This window comes from Adiantum capillus-veneris, chromosome 18 (genome assembly GCF_014529385.1).
Source record: "Adiantum capillus-veneris isolate H3 chromosome 18, ASM1452938v2, whole genome shotgun sequence".
Classification (NCBI taxonomy): domain Eukaryota; kingdom Viridiplantae; phylum Streptophyta; class Polypodiopsida; order Polypodiales; family Pteridaceae; genus Adiantum; species Adiantum capillus-veneris.
The window spans coordinates 92,539,355-92,566,042 of record NC_140948.1 but is presented as its reverse complement, the minus strand read 5'-3'; the positions used below and the strand labels follow the sequence as shown (position 1 = coordinate 92,566,042).

General features: G+C 42.5%; 1 protein-coding gene across 3 annotated transcripts in view; it reads right to left on the bottom strand.

Moving 5' to 3' along the window:
* The window catches only part of LOC147436030 (ubiquitin-protein ligase), a 125,975-nt gene that overhangs the window by 26,125 nt on the left and 73,162 nt on the right, over positions 1-26,688 (bottom strand). For all 3 annotated transcript variants that reach the window (XM_086488927.1, XM_086488928.1, XM_086488929.1), the window contains 4 exons: positions 21,914-22,059; positions 21,492-21,824; positions 19,591-19,834; positions 19,467-19,522 (listed from right to left, as the gene is read on the bottom strand). In XM_086488927.1, coding sequence (XP_086345053.1) covers positions 19,467-19,522; positions 19,591-19,834; positions 21,492-21,824; positions 21,914-22,059 — 779 coding nt within the window. The remainder of the gene's footprint in view (positions 1-19,466; positions 19,523-19,590; positions 19,835-21,491; positions 21,825-21,913; positions 22,060-26,688) is intronic.

Here is a 26,688-nt window from a genome sequence, read left to right as displayed (position 1 = left end):
CATTAGAGTCTCTTCCTTACAGAATCATAAAAGTTGATTCACCTTGCGAGCATCAAAGACGCCTTGCAAAATCTCAGGCAGATAGGATTCTAGCCATAGCATTTTCTGAACGTACGTTCAAACCCGGTTCATAATTCCTTGCAAGAGAGTATAACAAACTCTCATCCAATTCCTTGCAATAGGTTTAGATCTTCGTGTATTATCCATGTACCCAAAGGTGTACATAATTCTTAAGCTGAGAGTTTTGGTGAACCTGGGAAATTACCTTCCCTTCGTAAGATCCTTAGAGCGAAGACGCTCAATATGACAATCCCTTGGCTCGAACTTAGAGCAAAACCCGCTCATCAAATAATCTAGGATTTCAATCCTTGGATTTCTCGAGCACAGGTCGTAGTCGTCGCTTCTTCCTTCCCTCGTAAAGAGAGTGTTCATTCACTTGTGCGAAAAGCACTACCATATCTTGCCTTACAGGGTAAGAGGTGTGGGCTTAAAGAGTATTCAAGCTTAATCAAAGCTTTTCTTTGCTTGAAAGCTCAGAATGGTTCCTTCATAATTTCCTTTCTCAGAGAGGATCAAGAATGGAGCTACCTTGGCAAGAGTGAACCACTACTTGCTTTGACTTGCTCGTGTTCTTATTGGGCAAACCGATCCCATCTTCTTGGATGCCTTCCTCAAAGCGTAGAGAAAAAAAATTTGTCGGCAAAATTCAGCATTGAATTGAATCCAAGTCTTGTTGTAAGTTCCTTGCAGATCTTTGGTATACCACCAAGTACTTGCAATCCCCTTGAGGTGTTTGGTCACATGCCTCACCTTCGACGCTTTTTTTTTTAAAAAAATTGTCGTTTGCAAAGGCAACTTCAAACTTGTCGAATGAAAGCGGTAGCTTTCGGGGCATCTTCCGTTCCGTCAAAAGTATCAAACTTGACCGGAGTGTTCTGAGGTCTAAAGACCTTCATATCCTTCCAAAAATGACGGGATTTCATGGCTATAGATCTGGATTGACGTTCATGGATATTTTCTGGATTCTGAAAGATCTCGAGCATTTCGCTCCTTGGATTCTCTAGGTTCTTGAGAATCATGCTCTTGTCGCCTTCTCAGAGAATCCCAAGTCTTGTGTCGACTTCTTGCAGAGAGAAAAAAAATTTCCAACTCTGCGAGCTTTTCTTGCAGGACTTACGTTTCCGCCTGCTTACTTCTCTCTTGGCTTGTCATGGCTTCTTCCCGTATCTTCCCAAAGTCGTCCTCCTTTACAGAGAAAGAGAGGAGACCATGCTCTGATACCACTGTCAGAAACGGGAGCGCATAACAATATAAAATATACTCGGATAAATAGAATTTATCACTTAATACTGAAGCCAAAGGATACAGAGAGAAATAAATAGAGAGAGAGTGAGTGAGAAGATCGACACAGTACTGGGGACCAGAAGATGGGCTAGTCCCCCCCCTTAAAGAGAATCCTTTATTAGGGAGAATCTTTTTACAAGCACAAGAACCGGAGGAAACCCCTCCGTTCTAATTCTCTGACTCGATGGTCGTTCCTTACCGTAAGGGAAATCCGAGAGACAAGCTCTCAATCCTTTTTCCGTTTCTACTCGGAGTCGAGACTCCGCAGAAAATTTCCGAATTCCGTTCCCGGAATTCCAAAGCGTAGGCCAAAGCCTTCTCGCTTCTCCTTCGCGATGAAATACCTGCAAACACACACGCAAACACGCGACAACCATTCGTATGGCGAACTCCACAATAGATACATGTTGCTCTTGCGCGAGAAAAGTGACTTCCGTGCTTCATAGTCTCGTTATCTCTTGCGTCTTCTGGCGGCAGAGTCTTCTCTTGTTGGCGCTAGCAACCCCCTTTCAGTGAGGGCATGTGGTGCTTTTATAGCTCCTTGGCCACGTCACGAATAGCTTCTCGCATAGAGATCGCAGCCCGGTTTCTTTTCTTCTTCCTTTTTTTTGTTATACCCGAAATAGGGAGAGAGAATTCGCTGGCTGGTTTTGTTGCTTTATTTTCTAAGTGGCTGCCCACTTATTAAGTGGACGACCGACATATTTTCAAATTGGTCTGAACTTGCCCAAAAACTCAATAAAATCTTATAAGTTTAAAACGATGCTTTTCACAACACTTCCCAAGCGTCTGTATGGAACAACATGCACAAATGCAATGCATACATAGATTCCTTGCGGAAAAGCGTTTGCTCTTCCCGGGAAACTCGTTAAAATATTCCGCTTTTTAAGAAAAGCTTCTCAGAACCCATCTTTATTCTTGTGCTTGCGTCTTTACGCGTATTCATCTTTCTAGTTCATATTTCCTCTCGACTATGGATATCCCCTGTTGCTAAATTGGCTTTATCTGACACAAAAATAATTCTAAATGAATTATTGGATTTATAAGTGAGAGAGTTTTCTCGCTTGGAACGCCAAGGAAAAATAATTCTAAATGAATTATTGGAACTTTAAGTGAGAGGGTTTTTCTCACTGGAGACATCCAAGTACAGAGTATTCCTAGTGCGTCATTGAAAGTAATGACGGGAGCACTGAGAACGGGAATATCTGTAAGGCCACCAGGAACGGATACTTTTGATGCGTCACATCCGATGGGTGATAGGGAGCATCGGAAAGAAGTATCCGACCATCCGGGAACGGACATCTCTGATGCGTCATAGGATGGGTGACATAGAGCATCGTGAAGGGGATTGTACCGTAAGTTCGGTAGGAAAGGACTAGGTGATGGGTATTCCTGATGCGTCACAAGGTGCGTGACAGGTGCATCGGAAAGGGAATATCCATAGTCGGGAGGAAATTCGAACTGTGTTAGAATTGTGCACAAGGAAAAAGCAAGCACTTGAATGAAGATGGGTTCAGAGGAAACTTTGAGGAAAAACAAATGCTTTCTAAGAAAGCGGGATTGCTTTTCAGGAAAGCAGATGCTTTCCCGCGAGGAAGTCTATGTCTGCATTGCAACTGTGCGTGTGATTGCATCCACGGACGCCTGGGAAGTGCTGTGAAAGCATTGTTTTTAACCTATAAGGTTTTATTGAGTTTTTGGGCAGGTTCAAACTATTTTTAAAATATGCCGGCCGCCCACTTAGTAAGTGGGCAGCCATCTGATAAATAAGGCAACAGATCAGCCAGCGTTTTATCTCTCTCTTTTTCTAGCAGAACAGAAAAAGAAAATGAAAAAAAAAATGGAAAAAAAAAAAAAAAAAACGGCCGCGATCTCTATGCGAGCAGCTATTCGTGCCCGTGGCTAGGAGCTATAAAAGCATCACATGCCCTCACTCAGAGAGGAGGACCAATCTTTGCAAGGAGGAGATGCTGCTGCAGAATAAAGATGGGTTCTGAGAAGCTTTTCTTAAAAAACAGAATATTTTAACGAGTTTTTCGGGAAGAGCAGACGCTTTCCCACGAGGAATCTATGTTTGCATTGCATTCGTGCATGTGGTTGCATCCAGGGACGCCTGGGAAGTGCTGTGAAAGCATTGTTTTTAACTTATAAGGTTTTATTGAGTTTTTGGGCAGGTTCAAACCAATTTTAAAAATATGCCGGCCGTCCACTTAATAAGTGGGTAGCCACTTAGAAAATAAAGCAACAAAACCAGCCAGTGAATTCTCTCTCCCTATTTCGGGTAGAATAGAAAAAAACAAAAAAAAACCGACCGCGATCTCTCCGCGAGCAGCTATTCGTGCCGTGGTGAAGGAGCTATAAAAGCACCACATACCCTCACTGAAGGGAGGTTACCAACGTCAGTAAAAGAAGACTCTGCCGCCAGAAGACGCGAGAGATCGCGAGACTACGAAGCACGGAAGTCGCTTTTCCCGCGCAAGAGCAACAGGTATCTATTCTGGATTCGCCATACGAATTGTTGTCGTGTGTTTGCGTGTGTGTTTGCAGGTACTTCTTCGCGGAGGAGAAGCGAGAAGGTTTCGGCCTACGCTTGGGAATTCCGGAAATGGAATTCAGAGATTGTCTGCGGAGTCTCAACTCCGAGTACAGACGGAAAAAGGATTGAGAGCTTGTCTCTCAGATTTCCCTTACGGAAGGAACGACCATCGAGTCAGAGATCTAGAACGGAACAAGACTTGGGATTCTCTGAGAAGGCGACAAGAGCATGATGCTCAAGAAACTAGAGAATCCAAGGAGCAGAATGCTCGAGATCCTTCATAATCCAAAAAATATCCATGAACATCAATCTAGAACCATAGCCAAGAAATCCCGTCATTCCGGGTAGGATATGAATGAAGAAGGTCTTTAGACCTCAGAACACTCCGGTCAAGTTTCATACTTTTGACGGAAGGGAAGATGTGTCGAAAGCTACTGCTTTCATTCGACAGTTTGATGTTGCCTTTGCAAACGACAATTTCTGAGAAGTGTCGGAGGTGAGGCATGTGACCAAACACCTCAAGGGGGATTGCAAGTATTTGGTGGTATACCAAAGCTCTGCAAGGAACTTACAACAAGACTTGGATTCAATTCAAGGCTGAATTTTCCGACAAATTTTTTTTCCTCTATGCTTTGAGGAAGGCATCCAAGAAGATTGGGATCGATTTGCCCAATAGAAATACGAGCGAGTCCAAGCAAGTAGTGGTTCACTCTTGCCAAGGTAGCTCCACTCTTGACCCGAATTTTGTAAATGCATCTGCAAGATACTTTGGAGCAGATGGTGGAGTCAGCAATAAAAGCTAAAAGTGTACACCTTAGTGTACATAGAATCCAATCCATGTAGTGAGACGAGAACCATTGAACATAGAAAGTTTGGAGTAAGGGAATCCAATCTAACTCCTGAGTTCTTGAATAGAAGACCCTCGAACTTTAAGTGAGAGGGCAAGTTTTCAAGCAAAGTTACATCTTTGCGGAAATCATAAAGTGCATTGTGCTTGTTTGCTCTTTTGCACGAGGTATGGTTATGTCTAAACCTGGACTACTCACTCTCGAGTGTTTATGAGAGCAGGATCAATTTGAAACATTGTTTTCTGAGATGAATTGGTTTGCTCAACCATCCGAAAGGTCAACTATTGATCTCGTATCCGGTAGTTCACCAACAAATTACCTGCTATTGCGGGTAGGACGGCAGAAAGGAAGGAACCATTCCGAGCTTTCAACGAAGAACAGCTTTCACTAAGCTTATGAACCAACCCCCCCTACCCGGTTAGGGAAGACATGGTAGTGCTTTTCGCACAAGTGAATGAACACTCTCTTTACGAGGGAAGGAACAAGTGACGACTACAGCCTGTGCTCGAGGAATCCAAGGATTGAAATTCTAGTTTATTTGATGAGCGGGTTTTGCTCTAAGATTGAGCCAAGGGATCGTCAGGTTGAGCGTCTTCGCTCTAAGGATCTTACTAAGGGAAGGTAATTTTCTAGGCTCACTGAAACTTATGTACACCTTTGGGTACATGGATAACACACGAAGATGCAGACCTATGCCAAGGAACTGGATGAGAGTTTGTTATACTCTCTTGAGCGCCTTTTTGCGCGCAAGGATATTCCGACACGAGAATCTCTATTTGAGATGTGTTCGGTAGAAGGAATTTGAGTTTCTCTACGGAGAAGAGGTTTTCTGATGGTCGTTGATCATTGAGTACGCTATGTGCTTTTACGATTACAGTAGCAACTTTTGGTTGCGGTATATGTTTCTCCATGAGTAGGTCAAGTAGCATTTACACGCTGCTGGAATAAATTCGAACTATTATGTTCGTAAGAATATAGTTCGCCAACCGTTTCAAAATGGTAAGAATTACATATGGGAGAACATCCCTGAGAATCAAAGAGGGTTCGCTCTATTGTGAACCGGGTTTGAACGTACGTTCAGAAAATGCTATGGCTAGAATCCTATCTGCGTGAGATTTTGCAAGTTGTCATTGATGCTCACAAGGTGAATCATTTTTTATGATTTTGTAAGGAAGAGACGCTAATGGGCGTCGGGAAATCACTGCCGGTGGTAATAACTCGCAGGAGGAAAAGATTGGAAGGAAGTGCCGCCGTGCACAAAGAATCTTCGGATTAGAACCGTCTGCCTACGTTGAGCGACGGTCCGGAACAAGAACCTTCTTTAGCGTGATTGCAAACTTTGTTTGTGACAGAAAGACATCGAGCTTAATGCTCTATGACTTGGGCATTCCCTATGTGGGAGGACACAAGAGGTTTAATACCCTCTCAACTAACAGCGTAGGATTATGCGCAAGGACAGATACCTAGATTGATTTCTAGGAAGATTATTCTTCTCGAATTTGAGAAGACGGAATCAAGTTAACAAAGTCTCGAACAAAGAAACTTTGGATCAAAACAATTGGCCTACCCAAAGGAAAGGCCGGGAATAAGAACTTACTTTGGTAAGATGACACGATTTGTCTGTCACAAGAAGATTCACATGAGCTTAATGCTCTCGACATGCCCTATGCGAGAGGACAGAAGAGGTTTAATATCCTCAGGACTAATAGCGCAAGGCACTGCGCAAGGACATAGACCTAAATTGATTTTGAGGAGGATGATTCTTCTCGGGATTGAGAAGGTGGAATTGAGTTAACAGATTCTCGGAAAGACGCGAATGACGAGTTCTTACATGGCTCGTAAGTTTTATGATTGGTGAAGGATATCCTCGAGGTACTAGAGGAAGGACATGAACTGCTAAGGTAAGTATTGAATTATTGAATTTTTGTTTAATTTAATTTCTAAGTTCTCTTTTGAGAAAGGACTCGCTCAACTCACCATTGAGCAAGATTTGAAATTTTCCGGTTTCTCCCCGGCAGTTCAGTTGGACCTCTACAGTGGAGCACAACTGTTTATAAGTGAGGGATGTTGCTAAATTGGCTTTATCTGAGAGAAAAATAATTCTAAATGAATTATTGGATTTATAAGTGAGAGAGTTTTCTCGCTTGGAACGCCAAGGAAAAATAATTCTAAATGAATTATTGGGACTTTAAGTGAGAGGGTTTTTCTCACTGGAGACCTCCGAGTACAGAGTATTCCTAGTGCGTCATTCAAAGTAATGACAAGAGCACTGAGAACGGGAATATCTGTAAGGCCACCAAGAACGGATACTTATGACGCGTCACATCGGATGGGTGACAGGGAGCATCGGAAAGAAGTATCCGACCATCCGGGAACGGACATCTCTGATGCGTCATAGGATGGGTGACATAGAGCATCGTGAAGGGGATTGTACCGTAAGTTCGGTAGGAAAGGACTAGGTGATGGGTATTCCTGATGCGTCACAAGGTGGGTGACAGGTGCATCGCAAAGGGGATATCCATAGTCGAGAGGAAATCCGAACTGGAAAGAGGAATACGCGTAAAGACGCAAGCACAAGAATAAAGATGGGTTCTTAGAAGCTTTTCTTAAAAAGCGGAATATTTTAACGAGTTTTTCGGGAAGAGCAGACACTTTCCCGCGAGGAATCTATGTTTGCATTGCATTCGTGCATGTGGTTGCATCCAGGGACGCCTCGGAAGTGTTGTGAAAGCATTGTTTTTAACTTATAAGGTTTTATTGAGTTTTTGGGCAGGTTCAGACCAATTTTAAAAATATGCCGGCCGTCCACTTAATAAGTGGGTAGCCACTTAGAAAATAAAGCAACAAAACCAGCCAGCGAATTCTCTCTCCCTATTTCGGGTAGAACAGAAAAAAAAAAAAAAAAACCCGATCGCGATCTCTCCGCGAGCAACTATTCGTGCCGTGGTGAAGGAGCTATAAAAGCACCACATGCCCTCACTGAAGGGAGGTTACCAACGTCAGCAAGAGAAGACTCTGCCGCTAGAAGACGCGAGAAATCGCGAGACTACGAAGCACGGAAGTCGCTTTTCCCGCACAAGAGCGACAGGTATCTATTGTGGATTCGCCATACGAATTGTTGTCGTGTGTTTGTGTGTGTGTTTGCAGGTACTTCATCACGAAGGAGAAGCGAGAAGGTTTCGGCCTACGCTTGGGAATTCCGGAAATGGAATTCGGAAATTGTCTGCAGAGTCTCAACCCCGACTACAGACGGAAAAAGGATTCAGAGCTTGTCTCTCGGATTTCCCTTACGAGAAGGAACGACCATCGAGTCAGAGATTTAGAACGGAGGGGTTTTCTCCGGTTCTTGTGCTTGTAAAAAGATTCTCCCTAATAAAGAATACTCTTTAAGGGGGGGACCAACCCATCTTCTGATCCCCAGTACTGTGGTGATCTTCTCACTCTCTCTATTTATTTCTCTCTATATCCTTTGGCTTCAGTATTAAGTGATAAATTTTATTTATCCGAGTATATTTTATATTGCTATGCGCTCTCGTTTGTGACATCCCCTTTCCAATGCACCCGTCACCCACCTTGTGACACATCAGGAATACCCATCACTAGTCCTTTCCTACCGAACTTACAATCCCCTTCACGGTGCTCTGTCACCCATCCTATGACCCATCAAAGATGTCCGTTCCCAGATGGTCAGATACTTCTTTACTGATGCTCCCTGTCACCCATCCATTGTGACGCATCAGAAGTACCCATTCCTGGTGGCCTTACAGATATTCCCTTTCACAATGCTCCTGTCATTACTTTGAATGAGGTGTAAGGATTAAACACATGCCTTCACTCCATCTCTTAGCCATGTGGGAACTAACCCTAGAACACTATAGAACATCTCATGAGAGCCTACATAAGAAGGCACCCTCCACAAGCTCTATACATCACTTGTAGTTTACAAGCTTTGCTTATGCACTAGTTATTTTGTTCATTTCAATGGTGTAAGTTCTCCTCTTGCATAGACATTTTATTTCTCTCTCATCTCTCCTCATTTTGCATCTACAACATGAATGCTACATGTGTGCATCCACCCTAAAAACCCAACAACTGGTATCAGAGCATTACAGACCCTCATGGGCTCACTAGCACACACTAGCATTCATTTTTAGGTGGTTTTCTCACACTCTCTAAAACGTTTTTGGAAGAGCTAAAAGAGGAGAAAGTGAAGCCTCACAAGTGGGCATGCAAGTGGACAAGTCGCCTTGAAATGTGGAAAGTGCTCTTCATTTGATTCTTGCTCATTCAACCATCTACTTTCTCTCTCCTCTAGGAGCTTCTCCTTCTTCCCACCAAGCTTTCATGGAAAGCTTCAACTCTCCATCAGCCCCAAGCTTGATCTCAATGCTCCTTACTCTCACTTGCTTCATTCTTGCAAGGCTAGGCTTCTACTAGCTCATATCTTCGTCTATCTTATTCTCTACTTCACAAATAAGCTCTCGAAGTTTCCACGACTGTGTTTTCTTCAAAAACAATCCATTTACTTGCTCTAATCAGCCCCATTTCATGTTGCTTTGATGCCTAAAGCTCCGTACATTAATAGTACAAGACTAGCTAACTAGTCACTAGCTACTAGTGTCACAAACAGGAGCGCATAGCAATATAAAAAACATTCGGATAAATAGGATTTATCACTTATTACTGAAGCCAGAGGATATAGAGATTAGTAAATAGAGAGAGAGATAGAGAGTGAGAAGATCGACACAGTGAGAAGATCGACACAGTACTGGGGACCAGAAGATGGGCTGGTCCCCCCCCGTAATAGTATCTTTATTACTGAGGAGAAGTCTATACAAGCACTTGAACCGAACGTATTACCACGTTCGTTCTAGAATAAGACTTGATGGTTCCCGGAAGCCTCCACTTCCGATTCCTAGGGCAAAACCCTATTCCAAGGAACTTCCGTTCCTTATTCCAATTCCTCGAAAATCAAGGTTCTCGCCTCTGGATCTCACCTTCCACACTCAAGGCATGGCATCCTTGCAACTCTTTTCCAACTCTCTTTCCAGAGTCCTCTTCCCGCAGAACAACTCTGCTTTCCTGGACACGAAGTCCTTACTTGGGAATCCCAACTTCCGGATCACAACTTGAGAGACTACCTCTCTCCGATCCATGGATCTACTTCCCAAACTCTAGCACGAAACCCTTGGGCTGATTTGGCTCTAGTTCCTCAGAGGGCTTTTCTCTGCTCCTACTCCCTCACTAAGAGGAAGTACACCTACAAACAAATACTGAGAGTTTATAACATGAAAATCGTTACCTTCAAAGTCTCGACGCTCGAATCGCAACTCCATTCTCGAAAAGCAATTCCCCAGAAGAGATCTCTCCATAGAAAATCCTCTCTTCCAATCCTACACACAAAACAGGTGTGTTCTCAGGTTCCTTCTCGTAAATCAGCCCCGTCTACGACGTTTATGGGCTGAAAACAGAGAAAAACAGCAACTTGTCGCGATGGAAACACGCTTCGTACGCACTTCTTCGCGAGGGAACTCGCGCACTGAGTCTTGGCGACATTTGGTACACTTGGGGCAGCCATGGGCATCACCGGCAACGTCTTCTTTACGGCTGAAATCTGCAGCAGCATCTCCTCCTTGCAAAGATTGGTCCTCCTCTCTGAGTGAGGGCATGTGATGCTTTTATAGCTCCTAGCCACGGGCACGAATAGCTGCTTGCGTAGAGATCGCAGCCGTTTTTTTTTTTTTTCCAAATTTTTTTTTTTCATTTTTTTTTTTGTTCTGCCAGAAAAAGAGAGAGATAAAACGCTGGCTGATCTGTTGCCTTATTTATCAGATGGCTGCCCACTTATTAAGTGGCGGCCGGCATATTTTAAAAATAGTCTGAACCTGCCCAAAAACTCAATAAAACCTTATAGGTTAAAAACAATGCTTTCACAGCACTTCCCAGGAGTCCGTGGATGCAATCACACGCACAGTTGCAATGCAGACATAGACTTCCTCGCGGGAAAGCATCTGCTTTCCCGAAAAGCAATCCCGCTTTCTTAGAAAGCATCTGTTTTTCCTCAAAGTTTCCTCTGAACCCATCTTCATTCAAGTGCTTGCTTTTTCCTTGTGCACAATTCTAACACAGTTCCAATTTCCTCCCGACTATGGATATTCCCTTTCCGATGCACCTGTCACCCACCTTGTGACGCATCAGGAATACCCATCACCTAGTCCTTTCCTACCGAACTTACGGTACAATCCCCTTCACGATGCTCTATGTCACCCATCCTATGACGCATCAGAGATGTCCGTTCCCGGATGGTCGGATACTTCTTTCCGATGCTCCCTGTCACCCATCCGATGTGACGCATCAAAAGTATCCGTTCCTGGTGGCCTTACAGATATTCCCGTTCTCAATGTTCCCGTCATTACTTTGAATGACGCACTAGGAATACTCTGTACTCGGATGTCTCCAGTGAGAAAAACCCTCTCACTTAAAATTCCAATAATTCATTTGAAATTATTTTTCCTTGGCGTTCCAAGCGAGAAAACTCTTCTCACTTATAAATCCAATATATCATTTAGAATTATTTTCTTGTAAGATAAAGCCAATTTAGCAACATCCCTCTGACTTATAAACAGTTGTCCTCAACTGAAGAGGTCCAACTAAACTGCCGGGGAGAAACCGGAAAGATTCCAAATCTTGCTCAATGGTGACTTGAGCTAGTCCATAATCAAAAGATAACTTAAAAATTAAATTAAACAAAAATTCAATAATTCAATACTTACCTTACCGGTTCATGTCTTTCCTCTAGGACCTCGAGGATATCCTTCACCTTTCATTAAAGTTATGAGCCATGTAAGAACTCGTCATTCGCGTCTTTCCAACAGATTGGAAGTTTCCTCATCCGAGAATCTGTTTACTCAATTCCACCTTCTCAATTCCGAGAGGAATAAACCTCCTAGAAATCAATCTAGGTCTATGTCCTTGCGCATAACCTTGCGCTATTAGTCCTAAGGATATTAAACCTCTTGTGTCCTCCCACATAAGGAATGCCCAAGTCATAGAGCATTAAGCTCGATGTCTTTCTTTCACAAACAGAGTTTGCGATAACATTAAAGAAGGTTCTTGTTTCAGGCCGTCGCTCAACGTAGGCGGACGGTTCCAGTCCGAAGATTCCTTGTGCACGACAGCACTTCCTTCCAATCGTTTCCTCCTGCGAGTTATTACCACTAGCAGTGATTTCTCGACGCCCATTAGCGTCTCTTCCTTACAAAATCATAAAAAATGATTCACCTTGCGAGCATCAATGACGATTTGCAAAACCTCAGGCAGATAGGATTCTAGCCATAGCATTTTCTGAACGTACGTTCAATCCCGGTTCACGATAGAGCGAACCCTCTTTGATTCTCAGGGATGTTCTTCCATATGTAATTCTTACCATTTTGAAATGGTTGGCGAACTATATTCTTACTAACATAATAGTTCGAATTTATTTCAGCAGAATGTAAATGCTACCTGATCTGCTCATGGAGAAACATATACCCCAACCAGAAGTTGCTACTGTAATGGTAAAAGCACATAGCGTACTCAATGATCAACGACAATCAGAAAACCTCTTCTCTGTAGTGAAACTCAAATTCCTTCTACCCAACACATCTCAAATAGAGATTCTCTTGTTGGAATATTCTTGCGCGCAAAAAGGCGCCCAAGAGAGTATAACAAACTCTCGTCTAGTTCCTTGGCAAGTTCTGCATCTTCGTGTGTTATCCATGTACTCAAAAGTGTACATAATTCTTACGATGTGTTAGAGTTTCAATGAACCTGGGAAATTACCTTCCCTTCGTAAGATCCTTAGAGCGAAGACGCTCAACCTGACGATCTCTTGGCTCAATCTTAGAGCAAAACCCGCTCCTCAAATAATCTAGGATTTCAATCCTTGGATTCCTTGAGCACAGGCCGTAGTTGTCACTTGTTCCTTCCCTCGTAAAGAGAGTGTTCATTCACTTGTGCGAAAAGCACTACCATGTCTTCCCTGACCGGGTAGGGGGTGTGGGCTTAAAGAGTATTCAAGCTTGATGAAAGCTTTTCTTTGCTGGAAAGCTCAGAATGGTTCCTTCATAATTTTCCTACCCGCAGTAGCAGGAAATCTATTCAGGAATTACCGTATACCAGATCAATAGTTGACCTTCCGGCTAGTTGAGCAAACCAATTCATCTCAGAAAACAATGTTTCAGTTTGATCCTGCTCTCATAAACACTCGAGAGTGGTAGTCCCGGTTAGACATAACCATATCTTGTGCAAAAGAGCAAACAAGCACAATGCACTTTATTATTTCCGCAAAGATGTAACTCTGATCGAAAACCTGCCCTCTCACTTAAAGTTGGAGGGTCTTCTATTCAAGAACTCAGAAGTTAGATTGAATTCCCTTACTCCAATCTTTCTGTGTTCAATGATTCCTGTCCCACTACGGGGATTGGATTCTATGTACACTAACGTGTACACTTTCAGCTTTTATTGTTGACCCTACCATCTGTTGCAAAGTATTTTGCAGATGCGTCTACAAAATTCGGACAAAAGTCCTTTGTTGAATTTCTTCATCTTGCCTTCCTCCGAGAGGATCGAGAGTGGAGCTACCTTGCCAAGAGTGAACCACTACTTGCTTTGTATCACTCGTGTTCCTATTGGGCAAACCCATCCCAATCTTCTTGGATACCTTCCTCAAAGTGTAGAGGAAAAACAATTTGTCGAGAAATTCAGCCTTGAATTGAATCCAAGTCTTGTTGTAAGTTCCTTGCAGAGCTTTGGTATACTACCAAGTACTTGCAATCCCCTTGAGTTTGGTCACATGCCTCGCCTTCTATACTTCTCAGAAATTTCCGTTTGCAAAGGCAATTTCAAACTGTCGAATGAAAGCGGTAGCATTTGGGACATCTTCCCGTCCGTCAAAAGTATCAAGCTTAACTGGAGTGTTCCTAGGTCTAAAGACCTTCTTCATATCCTTCTCGGAATGACGGGATTTCTTGGCTATGGTTATAGATTGATGTTCATGGATATTTTCTGGATTCTGAAGGATCTCAAGAGTACATCACTAGTTCGAGGCCGATTCTACTTCAACAAAGGGGGACATTTCAAATCAGCAAAAACAGCAAGCAATAGGCTGATTTCTCATCATTCCACACTCTTCAACAAAGGGGGAAAAGGACGCTTCAACTCTACTTTGAAGTGGCAATAAATTGCCGCACTTGGTAACCCAAAACAAGCATTTTGTAACTCTATATGCTACATTTTACTTGCTTCATTTGTATGCTATTGTAACGGGGCAAGACACCATCAAGAGAGTCTCTTGATAGGACCGCTCTTGCCATTGCATATTCACCTACCATCATACACTATGGGTAATGATAATCTATCTATCTTTAATAGGGTAGGATTCCACACATGGCAAGTTAAGGTAAAGGGATATCTAATGAAGAAAGGGTTATGGAGCATAATCACATCTAATATTGATGAAGAGAACCCACCTTCACCTGCACAACAATGTGAACTTCAAATTAAGGATGAAAAAGCATTGGGCATTCTTCTCACAAGTGTAGCGGATGAGATAGTTCACTTTTAGACCAATCCACTACCGCTAAGCATGCATGGGAGATACTTGAGAGGAATTTTGGGGCAAAATCAGAACACTCTAAGATTTCTCTTAATATTCAACTCTATAGCTTAGTTATGCAAGAGGGTGAAAGCTTATCTAGCTTAGTCAATAGACTAAAAAGTATTTGCACGGAACTAAGTTACATAGAATGCAACATTGAAGAAGAAGACAAAATTGCCGATTACTTAAGTCTCTCCCATTGCATTATGATAATATTGTGACGGTCTTAAAAGAGAAGGAACCAATTCCTTCACTTGAGAGCATTGTCAACTCTTTACAAGAACAAGAGAATAACATAAAGAAGAGAACACCTTACAAGCTTTGTATGTTTCATCTTCTTCTAAAAAGAACTTCAAAGCATGTAAGCATTGTGGAAAGACAAATCATATGTCTTTCAATTGCTACAAAATCAAGAAGTGTGGTAAAGTGGGGCATGCGCCTCAATTTTGTAACCACAATGGGCTCAACACCAACACTACCTCCGACATTCAACGAGGTAAAAGGTCTTCCAACAAGGTTCACTATATACATAGTGATGATAATGACGATGGAGATGACGACAACGAGGATGCCAAGAGCATCAACTACATTCATTCAGCCATCTCTTCTCCCTCCTCTATTTTTTCTAATAAAAAGCATGTGGAGGGTAGCCCCAAATATGGCTCAAAATCCAAATCCAATTATGAGTATGATGATATTTACTAAATGTTCATTTTCAGCCCATTATGTTTAGTTACCCACTCCTTAAGTTGTATCCTAAGGGTAATGATGCTTTGTATCTCTTTGAGCACCATTTTATGTTGTATCAATGTAAGGCATAATGTTGTATCCATATGAGAACCATTATGTACCACATTAGACCCAAAAATGATGTATCCAAAATGTATGAACCTTCTACATACCTTTGTGCAACCTTAGGAGTTCCAAGCATGAGTTTAAGGGGGAGTTTGTAAGGATTAAACACATGCCTTCACTCCATCTCTTAGCCATGTGGGAACTAGCCCTAGAACACTCTAGAACATCTCATGAGAGCCTACATAAGAAGGCACCCTCCACAAGCTCTACACATCACTTGTAGTTTACAAGCTTTGCTTATGCACTAGTTATTTTGTTCATTTCAATGGTGTAAGTTCTCCTCTTGCATAGACATTTTATTTCTCTCATCTCTCCTCATTTTGTGTCTACAACATGAATGCTACATGTGTGTATCCACCCTAAAAACCCAACATGACGCACTAGGGATACTCTGTACTCAGATGTCTCCAGTGAGAAAAACCCTCACTTAAAATTCCAATAATTCGTTTAGAATTATTTTCTTGGTGTTCCAAGCGAGAAAACCCTATCACTTATAAATCCAATAATTTATTCAGAATTATTTTTTTGTCAAATAAAGCCAATTTAGCAACAGGGAAAGTCCCTTGAGGAGACCAGGTAGTGGGAGACATTCACAAAGAAAGATCACTTACTTCTTTAGAGCAGGGACTCAGCAGCCGGATGAGCATGCTTCACAGTACGCTTCAAAGCTCACTTCTACCAGAGGTATATTAGTGGACATGGCCATTGAGCTCGGGAGAGCTAGACGCCCACGTCTATGGGGACGACCACAACATCGACGGAAGCTCCACCAGAGAATCATGACTATTCTAGCACGACATGGGAGACGCCATGTACGACTATTTAGTATTTAGAGAGGTGGACAATTACAAAGCTCTTCAGCAACCAATGAAATAATTTCTTGGACAACGCCCAATGTCAGGCATCCTCGGGCATGGATGATGATGATGATGATTTTCAGGCTGACGATTTTAGTCTTCTAGTTTTAGTCTCACTTTACTTCATTTTATTTTTGTAGCCAAACATTGGATTAAATCCACAAGGATTGTATCAATTTGGTCTCATAGGTCATTTTTGCCTTTTCAAGACGTTTACTATAACATTTCATTTCATTTCTCTCTCTCGCAGAACGAATTGTATATGGTTTCCGAATGGACATGTATTGTATCACGTCAAATACTAAAATGTATGTGTATAGGAATCCCTTTTGTGATCACACATGTGACACATCGCACAATCACATGCATACATATATACATACCTCTTATATATTTAGGTATATATGTGTATGTATTTGTGTCTATATAGACTATATGTAAACATGTAAAACGAAACCTCCATTTCCTATTTTTCTTGCTCCAAAACGAAACGTTTCAAAACCTTGAAACCCCGAAACGGTGAAACCACGAAACGTTTCATGTCACACTAGAAGGTAATGAGTCTGAAGTTGGAGAAGAAGTCCCTACACCAAGAGGATAGTTTCCAGATCCTCCTCCATCCCCATCTACACCACGGATTGCACTGAATTCTATGGAGTCTTTGATGAAGTCCATGATGGAGATGATGCTACAGCAGGAGCTCAACGAGCTGCAGCCGAAAGGGAAAGAGAAGCTCAGCGAACCGAAGTCAAAAGGGCAAAGAAAGCTCAGAGAGCCAAAGCCAAAAGAGAAAAGGAGGCCCGGTGGGCCGCAGTCGACCACAGTCGAAAAGGAGCGCATGGCTCTGGAGAGGGAACATGAAGCTCAACGTGTCGTTGTGGAAGAAAGGAGGGTAGCTATAAAGCTAGAGCATGAGCAGGCACACGAAGCTCAACGCATAGCGGCTGAAGAAAAGAGGGCAACTATGGAGCTAGAGCGTGAGGCGCTACGAGACTAACGCATGCAAGACCTTGTCCTGCATGTGCTCTCCTCAAAGAGCGATCCCACCAAGGTAGCCAATAAGTCATCACATGAACCAAGTAGAGACGACGACTCTAACAATCTAGTCACTAAACAGTTAGGTATAATGGTAAGATGGATGCATCTTTGATTTACTCTTAGTTGCATCGATGAAGCACAACTAAGGTAAGCCGAAGGAGAACAAGTCAAGTACCTCACACAACCAACAGAATCAGCAAAATGGTAAAACAATGCTAGGAACCACAATACCTCTTCTTCTCTATCTTCCACTGTAGCTAGAGCATAGAACTCTTCACCTCACAGTGATAATAAAGAAAAGGCTAAAACTTAGGAGACCCCTAAGTTCGCACTTGATGAAAAATATGCTCAAGGAATAGTAAGAGGTTGGTTAAGTCTTGAAGAAAGAACTAAGTATGGAAAGGAAGGACGATGCTTGAAGTGCTAAAGGTCACATGAAAAGAGATTTTCATAACAAAGAACCTACACAACCCACATCTTCTATTAGTATCATAAATGACTCCAGTAGTGCGTACCAAGTTTTTCATGATCATCTACATGAGTCTCTCATGAAGTGTTATAGTCATGTGAATGGTGACTGGTCAGCAAATTGTGATCTTGTTTGATCCTGGCAGTATGCATGATGTGATCAGTTATTCTCTTGTGAAGAGCGCACATTTCGAAGGTATTCCACTGGATCCCCTTGTCGTATCTAGATCTGCTCCCGGCATGCACTCCTCACTTATACATGAGTGTCCTAAAGTAACGGTCTCAATTAAAGACATAGGTTTTCACCGTCAATTTGTTGCGTCTCCTCACTTTGAATGTGATATGATTTTTGGCATCAAGTGGTTCCGTAAGCTTAAGCCCCAAGTTGATGGGGAAGAAAACACGTTCGCTCTCTCTATCGAAGGGGCGTCTCTCATGGTCATTCGCTGTGAGTAGAGTACCCGTTTTTTGTCATTAACCTCTCACTCTCATGTTTTGATAGGGGATAACACACACAATCCAGTAATACCTCTAATAGAGTTTGCCTATAATAGTAGCAAGCATTCTTCGATTGGATTTAGCCCATTCATGCTAATGTATGGATTTCAGCCTGAATCCCCTATTGCTATTGACTTATATTTGCACCTTTTAGTTCATGGAAGATATGCTGGGAGGCACCGTTAAAAGATCTTTCCCTATCTCTACCACTTTTTTCTAGACTCTCTAAACATAACTCCTCAGTCTACACTACCTGTCCCTGACACTTAACAAATTGAACTAGAACAGTGATTTCTGTTCATAGATCTGGCCCTTGATTGGTCCACAAACTTCTTGTTGCTTCAGTAAAGGTCAAATTTCTCTGTTGTCTCTGTCTTTGACTCTGTCTACCATTTAATCTGCAATTATCCAGTATCTTCTAGAATGGCCTTTATCATAACCAAAACGGCCGGTCCAACTACAAAACTGATCCTGAAACCTGTCCTGATGCTGACCCTGAGCATCTGACCCCGGGAAGCCTTTCTCACCACGGCCAGTCTCTAACTATAAGACCCATTGCAAGACTACGTAGGTATTGTAAGGGCCTGCGTTGCTACCTCAATCCTCTGGCTCATGGTCGTACCTTCACCACTGGCGATAGAACGTTTCACAAACTAATGGCCTTAGCAGTACAATGTGGAAAATCATGATATGCAATAAGGTCCACAATGCCAGCTATGAGAGAAGGCTGCAGAATTCTGTATGTGTGCCCAAGCACAAAAATTACACCTCATATGTGGCTTTTCACAGTTGAAAGTCGGAGCTTTAGAGTGTCTCATTTTCCTCCAAGATCCTACTGTTTCTTAGGAGAAAAAAAGACTAATTATGTAATGCTTCTGTCTGAGAACAGTATCCCTCTGAGCTGCTGCTCTCACAAGCTCATAAGTTAGTCTTCTTGACGGATTTGCTATTAGAACATCACGGTGCTGACTTACCGTGGAAAATGATTAATGTGATGCTAGCACACTGAGAAATATTTTCTAAAGTTCCAATGTCTTAGGCCACCACAACCCTTGTCCATCCATCTCTATCATAGAGTGTTTTTGTTGTACCTAGAGCTCGCATTTGCAATCTCTAGTTGTATTGCCTTCAGGTGCATTACATCCTAAACATGTCTTAACTATGAAATGCGGATAATTATTAGTCATCATCTATTCTGACCAAATGCAGAACTACAACGACCAAACAATGCTGCTTGCACAATGAGCCTCACTTCACCAAACATGCCATGTGCATTACAGCATATATGATATAATACATATTATATAGATCTCAAAACACTCAAGGAAGACTTAAAGAAACAAAAACTCAGGTTTTATAAATGAAACTTAAACAAGACCAATTACCTTCAAGACAAAATTTGTCACTCCTTGCCAATTTTTGCACATCATGCGCAAGGACTCTGAGAAATACCCTCATTACCCTTTGGAAATTGTAAGCTAATAGACAATCAACGTCAGTAATACTTACTTGGTGTAAGAAGTGGACATCCTGTAAATGCAACATTTGTTAAAGCCTTACAGCTAGAGCTTAGTAGCTCGATGTCTCCATCTGTCATCCAGGCAAATCCTCTTTCCAAGCACAGTTTGGTTAGAGTAGTGGGCATTGAGCAAATGATTTCCCGAGATACATCCCCCAAACAATGATGCAGTTCAAGACTCCAAAGCATTGGTAAATTTTTCAGCAAGGAAACGAGACTAGTATCAGACACCATCTGCAAAAGAAAAAGAGAGAAAAAAAAAAAGAGAGACATAAGACCCAGCTTTGAATTGATAAACCACCAGAATTAAGAGCTTAAATTGAGCATTTCCATCGAAGTGGTAAAAAGATGATAAAATACATCACTTCAGATCCTTTTTTATCATATCAATAATACAAGGTCACAGCCCCATACTTTGTCATACTTTGAAGCATGGACTGGACTTACAGATGTAGCCTCTTCATGTAAAAATCACCACAGTTTGACACATTACTCTTCCTCCTTTGATTTTAACATTAAATGAAAAAACATGTTTGTAATGCAGCTGTAATGAAAAGGGAAAGGGAAAATTTACTCTGATTGACTAAAAAATTGCTGAAAAGTCTTCTTTTTGTGTACGCAGTTACGATTTGACACAGCAGTTATGATCAACAAGTATTTTTTCTTAATCCAGATGTTTTCGTAAAACCAAATAATTTTTCTGTCCATCCTATTTTGTATAGCAGAACAAAAGCATCCAGTTTACAAACCAGATAAAAGTAATTTAGCAACATCAAGAGAAAGTAAGGTTAGATCAGTAGTGTGGTAGGTTGAGCTCAGCTGATAAGCTGCAATCCTGGGACATTCTAGTGGCAATTTTAGAAAGCCAATTTCCAAATCTGGCTGATGATTGGAGAAAAATAGAACGTAGTGACCTTAGACTTGCAGCCCCTTTCTTTCATTTTACAAATATTCCAAAAGACAACACCAAGAGGTGGAAATGAGAACTAGGAGCCTGAGAGGCAGTACAAACTCCTATCTGGGATACCTAATCCTCATTTCCCTAACAATCAGATGTTTCAACCAACTACCAGTGAAGCGCTACCTGCTCTGCTCCCTCCCTCTCAACGGATAAATGAAGAAATAGCCTCATTTTCCTGACCTTGTGTCCAGAGTCGAGAGAGATCATCCATATCTTTACTCCAATGGTATGAATTGCTCTCCTGTCTGACAATTGGTGCACGCCTTGCACATGAAATGCATAACACAATCAACGATATTGGCGAGCATCCTAGGTACAGGTCTGAGAACTAGACACCACCCAACTGATATGTGGATTGCTGAAAACATCATCAAGCCCACAAGAACATACAATGTGTATAGAATGCAAAGTCTGCAGCATCAGTTTCCTGTTAACGACCTACACAAGGCCTCAGTTGAAGCCAGGAGAAAGTTTCTCAAGTAATATACATAGTCTCCAGTACCGCTGTCTGGAAGGTCCCACTCGTTCATAGACAATGTCTAGGAGTCTTCACATGATACCACAGCTAATAAAGGCCTATGGCATCGCCATCTGAGTCACCCAACTGTCATGAATTTCTTAGATATGATCTCCTAACCTCCACTTAAACAAAATGATCTTTTGTTGAGTATTTGTAGATCTCTTTATCTATAGGTTGTATCTATAACGAACCTTACATTAGGAACACTTTTTTGGCTCATGGAACGCAAATTGATGATTGATTTGCTCTAGTGTTGGTTGTGCAGATTACTCACACTTAGTTTTCAGCGTGCAGACCATAGACCTCATGGTCCTCATCTCACAAGGATCCCTGTTTGAGGAGAGAAAACAGATAACCTCAAAATACTTCATCCTGGTTTTGAAATTGATTTACTTCTAAATATAATATACCTGAAAGGTGAGCGAAAGATCTTCAAGGTGTGGACTGCTTGCAAAAAGTGTATTAAGCAGACCTTCTGAGATCCGTCCCCCCAGCCCTAAAGACAAACTTTGTAAGCACCATAGAGAAGACTTCCAAGCCTTCAAAACAGAGTCCGTAAAACCCCAGCCAAGAGCCAGATGCTTGAGAGATGATCCTTTCAGCATATTAGAAGCGCAGTCTTCGTGTGCAGCTACTGCAGTTTCCAAAGCTGAAGAAACAGAAATGCTTTTGCACCCTTGGACACTCAGGTTTTCCAACTGTTGATTCCACTTGAGAATATGAGCCACACTACACTCAGTCACCTGTAAAGAATTAAAAAAAAGGTCTTATAATCTGTTAACAGCAAGTACAGCCGAGCACCAATCTCAATCATGTGGACATCTGATGTCACCTCTGTCTCTCTCAGATTCAGCTTCTTTAACAAAGTCCCACCAAAGCTGAGAAGCGTGCTGTCATCAACTCTCATATAGCCAAGATTCAAGTACTTCAAGAAGGGAGTCTTCTTGAGAAGTCTTGAAATTGAAATGTTATTCACACCTTTCAAGAGGAGGAAAAGCAATTTTTGAGTCCTCAAATACAAATCTCAAAAAATTTAGATTCTTGAACACAGCATGCTATGGCCTTTTGGACTACAAAAAGAGTCTACAGAGGATAGAGAAAATGACGCTTTGCACACACAAGGAAAAAAGACAGAATCTAGGCATGCATCATAAACACACAAGGTGGAAGCATCCCTATAAGGTGCAACATGGTATTCCATACTTGCACATTGGCAGATGTATCATGTAGGACCTTAACATGAGGCTATAGCATATAAATAGACAGTTCACCTCACTTTCTTCCCAGCAAAGATCGCTTCTTCCACATGTTTTAGTTGTAGCCACATCACCAAAAAAATTTATTTTTAAAAGCCTTGTAAAATATCGTTGTTGGTAGATAAATATGTATGGAAATCGGTATAAAACTACTTGCAACAGCTTGAGATGCCGGTTCCACACCAGAAAGCATGGGTCTATGGAGCTGCAAGGCAGCAAAGAGTTGTGGAACCCAATGATCAGTGCACCAGAGGATGGATTTGAGTGCTCTTACAAAGAAACATAAATCATCCATTACTAATTCAATGTCACAAATAGTTGGTACAGAAATATACCCTCTCAGAAGCGCACACAATCCATCAATTGTGGAATTACAGCGTGCACTCACTAATGGGAGATCCAAAAATTGGAGATGCATGGATGCAACCTTGCTTGAGTCTGAAGGCAGGATAATAGCAGTAACTAGAGCCTTGCTAGTTGGTAGACAACCTAGTTTCTTTCTATCTCTTGTTTGATTGTTTTCTGAGATGCATATTTTTAGCTGATGCTGGATACTGTGAGCTTCATGAAACTTCCAAGAAGCACACAACAAACCTTAAGAGCAAGAGAGGAAATCCTCAAGATATACGAAGAAGAACAAACATGTCTAGAGTTCATGGATCAAAAAGGCGTTCCAATTTGAAATAAAATAACAGCTTCCTTAATAACTGGTTAGCTTCCAAGTACTTATTGTGATTGTCCAAATAGGAGCTATGACTGCAAACACCTCTTGCTGTAAGGTTTATTGTCATGCAAACTGTAGCTCATTTGAATGCTTTTCTCCCATAGCGGTCAGTGCCCTGAACTGATGATAGAAGACTCCAACCGTACTACAGCAGCCTCTCCCTAAAGAGGAGATAGCCACGATTCTGAAGATAAAGCTACTGAAAAGGACGCCTAGAGGTAGACTTTCAACTCTCTGCTGGTCAAAGTTACAAGTAACAAGAGGGCACAAAGAAAGAACCATAGCTGAACACAATGACTGCTCACTGAAGCCCTTGCTGCCCCCCGCCTGCTGCCTCCCTCACCCCCCCCCCCCCCCCCCCCCCCAAAAAAGCCTCTCACCCTCGTGCAGCCCCCTCCGCTTTTACCCTCACGTGTGCAGCAGCCTCCCTTCAGCCCCGCCCACTCCCTGCAGCCTGTCCCGATCCCTCCCCCGCCGCATTCCCACCGTAGCCCTCACCTCCTCTCGCCCTCACTTGTGGCAGGGAGTGGAATGGAGTGAGTGAGTGTGTGTGTGTGTGTGTGTGTGTGTGTGTGTACGCAACATCACCTTCAACATCGACGCCCCCGCCATCAGCTTCAGACACAAATGGAGGCTCATACCCTGTCACAAACGGGAGCGCATAACAATATAAAATATACTCGGATAAATAGAATTATCACTTAATATTGAAGCCAAAGGATATAGAGAGATATAAATAGAGAGAGAGAGAGAGAGAGAGAGAGAATGAGAAGATCGACACAGTACTGGGGACCAGAAGATGGGCTGGTCCCCCCCCCTAATAGTATCTTTAATACTAAGGAGAAGTCTATACAAGCACTTGAACCGAACGTATTACCACGTTCGTCCTAGAATAAGACTTGATGGTTCCCGGAAGCCTCGGCTTCCGATTCCTAGGGCAAAACCCTATTCCAAGGAACTTCCATTCCTTATTCCAAATCCTTGAGAACCAAGGTTCTCGCCTCTGGATCAAACCTTCCAGACTCAGGGCATGGCATCCCTGCAACTCTTTTCCGACTCTATTTCCAGAGTCCTGTTCCTGCAGAATAACTCCGCTTTCTTGGACACGAAGTCCTTCCCTTGGGAATTTCAACTTCCGGATCACATCTCGAGAGTCTACCTCTCTTCAATCCGTGGATCTGCTTCCCAAACTTGGGTACGAAACCCTTGGGCTGATCTGGCTCTAGTTCCTCAGAGCGCTTTTATCCTGCAGAGGCTCATGCCTTCCTCTGCTCCTACTCCCTCACGAAGAGCAAGTACACCTACAATCAAATACTTACAGATCATAACAAAAAATTGTACCTTCAAAGTCGCGACGCTAATAACGCAACTCCGTTCTCGAAAAAGCAATTCCCCGGAAGAGATCTCTGCATAGAAAATCCTCTCTTCCAATCCTACACACAAAAGAGGTGTGTTCTCGGGTTCCTTCTCGTAAATCAGCCCCGTCTACGACATTTATGGGCTGAAAACAAAGAAAAACAGCAGCTTGTCGCGATGGAAACACGCTCCGTAGGCACTTCTTCGCAAGGGAACTCGCGCACTGAGTCTTGGCGACAACTGGTACACTTGGGGCAGCCATGGGCATCACCGGCAAACGTCTTCTTTGCGGGTGAACTCTGCAGCAGCATCTCCTTCTTGCAAAAACTGATCCTCTCTTCTGAGTGAGGGCATGTGATGCTTTTATGGTTCCTAGCCACGAGCATGAATAGCTGCTCCCGTAGAGATCGTGGCCGTTTTTGTTTTTTTTTTCCAACAAAAAATTCAAATTTTTTTTTTTCGCTGTTCTGTCAGAAAAAGAGAGAAAGAAAACACTGGCTGATCTGTGGCCTTATTTATCAGATGGCCGCCCACTTATTAAATGGGCGGCCGGCATATTTTAAAAATAGTATGAATCTGCCCAAAAACTCAATAAAACCTTATAAGTTAAAAACAATGCTTTCACAACACTTCCCAGGCGTCCCTGGATGCAATCACACGCACAGTTGCAATGCAGACATAGACTTCCTCGCGGGAAAGCATCTGCTTTCCTGAAAAGCAATCGCGCTTCCTTAGAAAGCATTTGTTTTTCCTCAAAGTTTCCTCTGAACCCATCTTCATTCAAGTGCTTGCTTTTTCCTTGTGCACAATTCTAACACAGTTCGAATTTCCTCCCGACTATGGATATTCCCTTTCCGATGCACCTGTCACGCACCTTGTGACGCATCAGGAATACCCATCACCTAGTCCTTTCCTACCGAACTTACGGTACAATCCCCTTCACGATGCTCTATGTCACCCATCCTATGACGCATCAGAGATGTCCGTTCCCGGATGGTCGGATACTTCTTTCCGATGCTCCCTATCACCCATCGGATGTGACGCATCAAAAGTATCCGTTCCTGGTGGCCTTACAGATATTCCCATTCTCAGTGCTCCCGTCATTACTTTCAATGACGCACTAGGAATACTCTGTACTTGGATGTCTCCAGTGAGAAAAACCCTCTCACTTAAAGTTCCAATAATTCATTTAGAATTATTTTTCCTAATGTTCCAAGCGAGAAAACCCTCTCACTTATAATTCCAATAATTCATTTAGAATTATTTTTATGTCAGATAAAGCCAATTTAGCAACATACCCCGCCTAAGGGACTAAATGAAGCCCCTCGACCCCGCAAATCACGCCATCAGACTTGCTCTTTCAGCGATGAAGCAAGCGAGCCTGGTGGAGCGTCTTCAAGCCACTTCTGTCATCCAAGGTGAAACCTTACGTACTGTACGGCCCAGATACGTACGTACTGAACACTGTTCTGTACAAGAACCTTTTTTTTCTTTACATAAAAAAAATTACATACCATTGTAAAATAGCCTAAACTATCTAGGATTTTTAATTACCTCTGGAAGATTTTAAAGGCACAAGTTGCCTATTGAATAACCATTAAATATCACCTAAAATGTGTGTGTGCGTGTGTGTCATCTGTGACTTCCTCTACTGCTTAGCCGCCCTCACAAAGATTAGCGATGACTTTCTTAGAGTCTGCAAATTTTAATAGTGTTGTAGGTTGTGTTTTCAGAGGTTTATGAAATCTAAAATTAATATTATAAGGCTAAAAAACCCTTGAAGATCCAAGCCGTCCACAATGGCCATGATTTTTTTACAAGGAATTTTATTTTTTATTAATGCATACGGATCCTTCCCATACGTACGGATCTGTACATATACTACGAAAAGGATCCGTACGTACGTTTGATACAACCTTGCTGTCATCTAGAAGATTATCGGCACTCCGTGGAGCAGAGGCAAAGTGTGTGATCTCCTCTAGGCTAGCCTTCTCTTGGAGGTAGGAAAGATCACCGACATACAGTTCCTCAGGGGGCAGCCACTGCCAGATTGAGTTTGAGACTCCCGAGATGGCGACCAGAGTCATTTGGTTGAGCACACAGGCCATCCATGCAATCAAGGCCCATTTTCGAAAGTGGCGCCATGGTTTCGACCCACCTCCCATCTCGGTTTGTTTCCTAGGGGCCTAAGAGAGAGTACCTTCCGCTCCTATCGAGGATTGGTTCCGAAATTGGGACCGTCTTGGAGACATCACCTACGGCAGCTTCAAT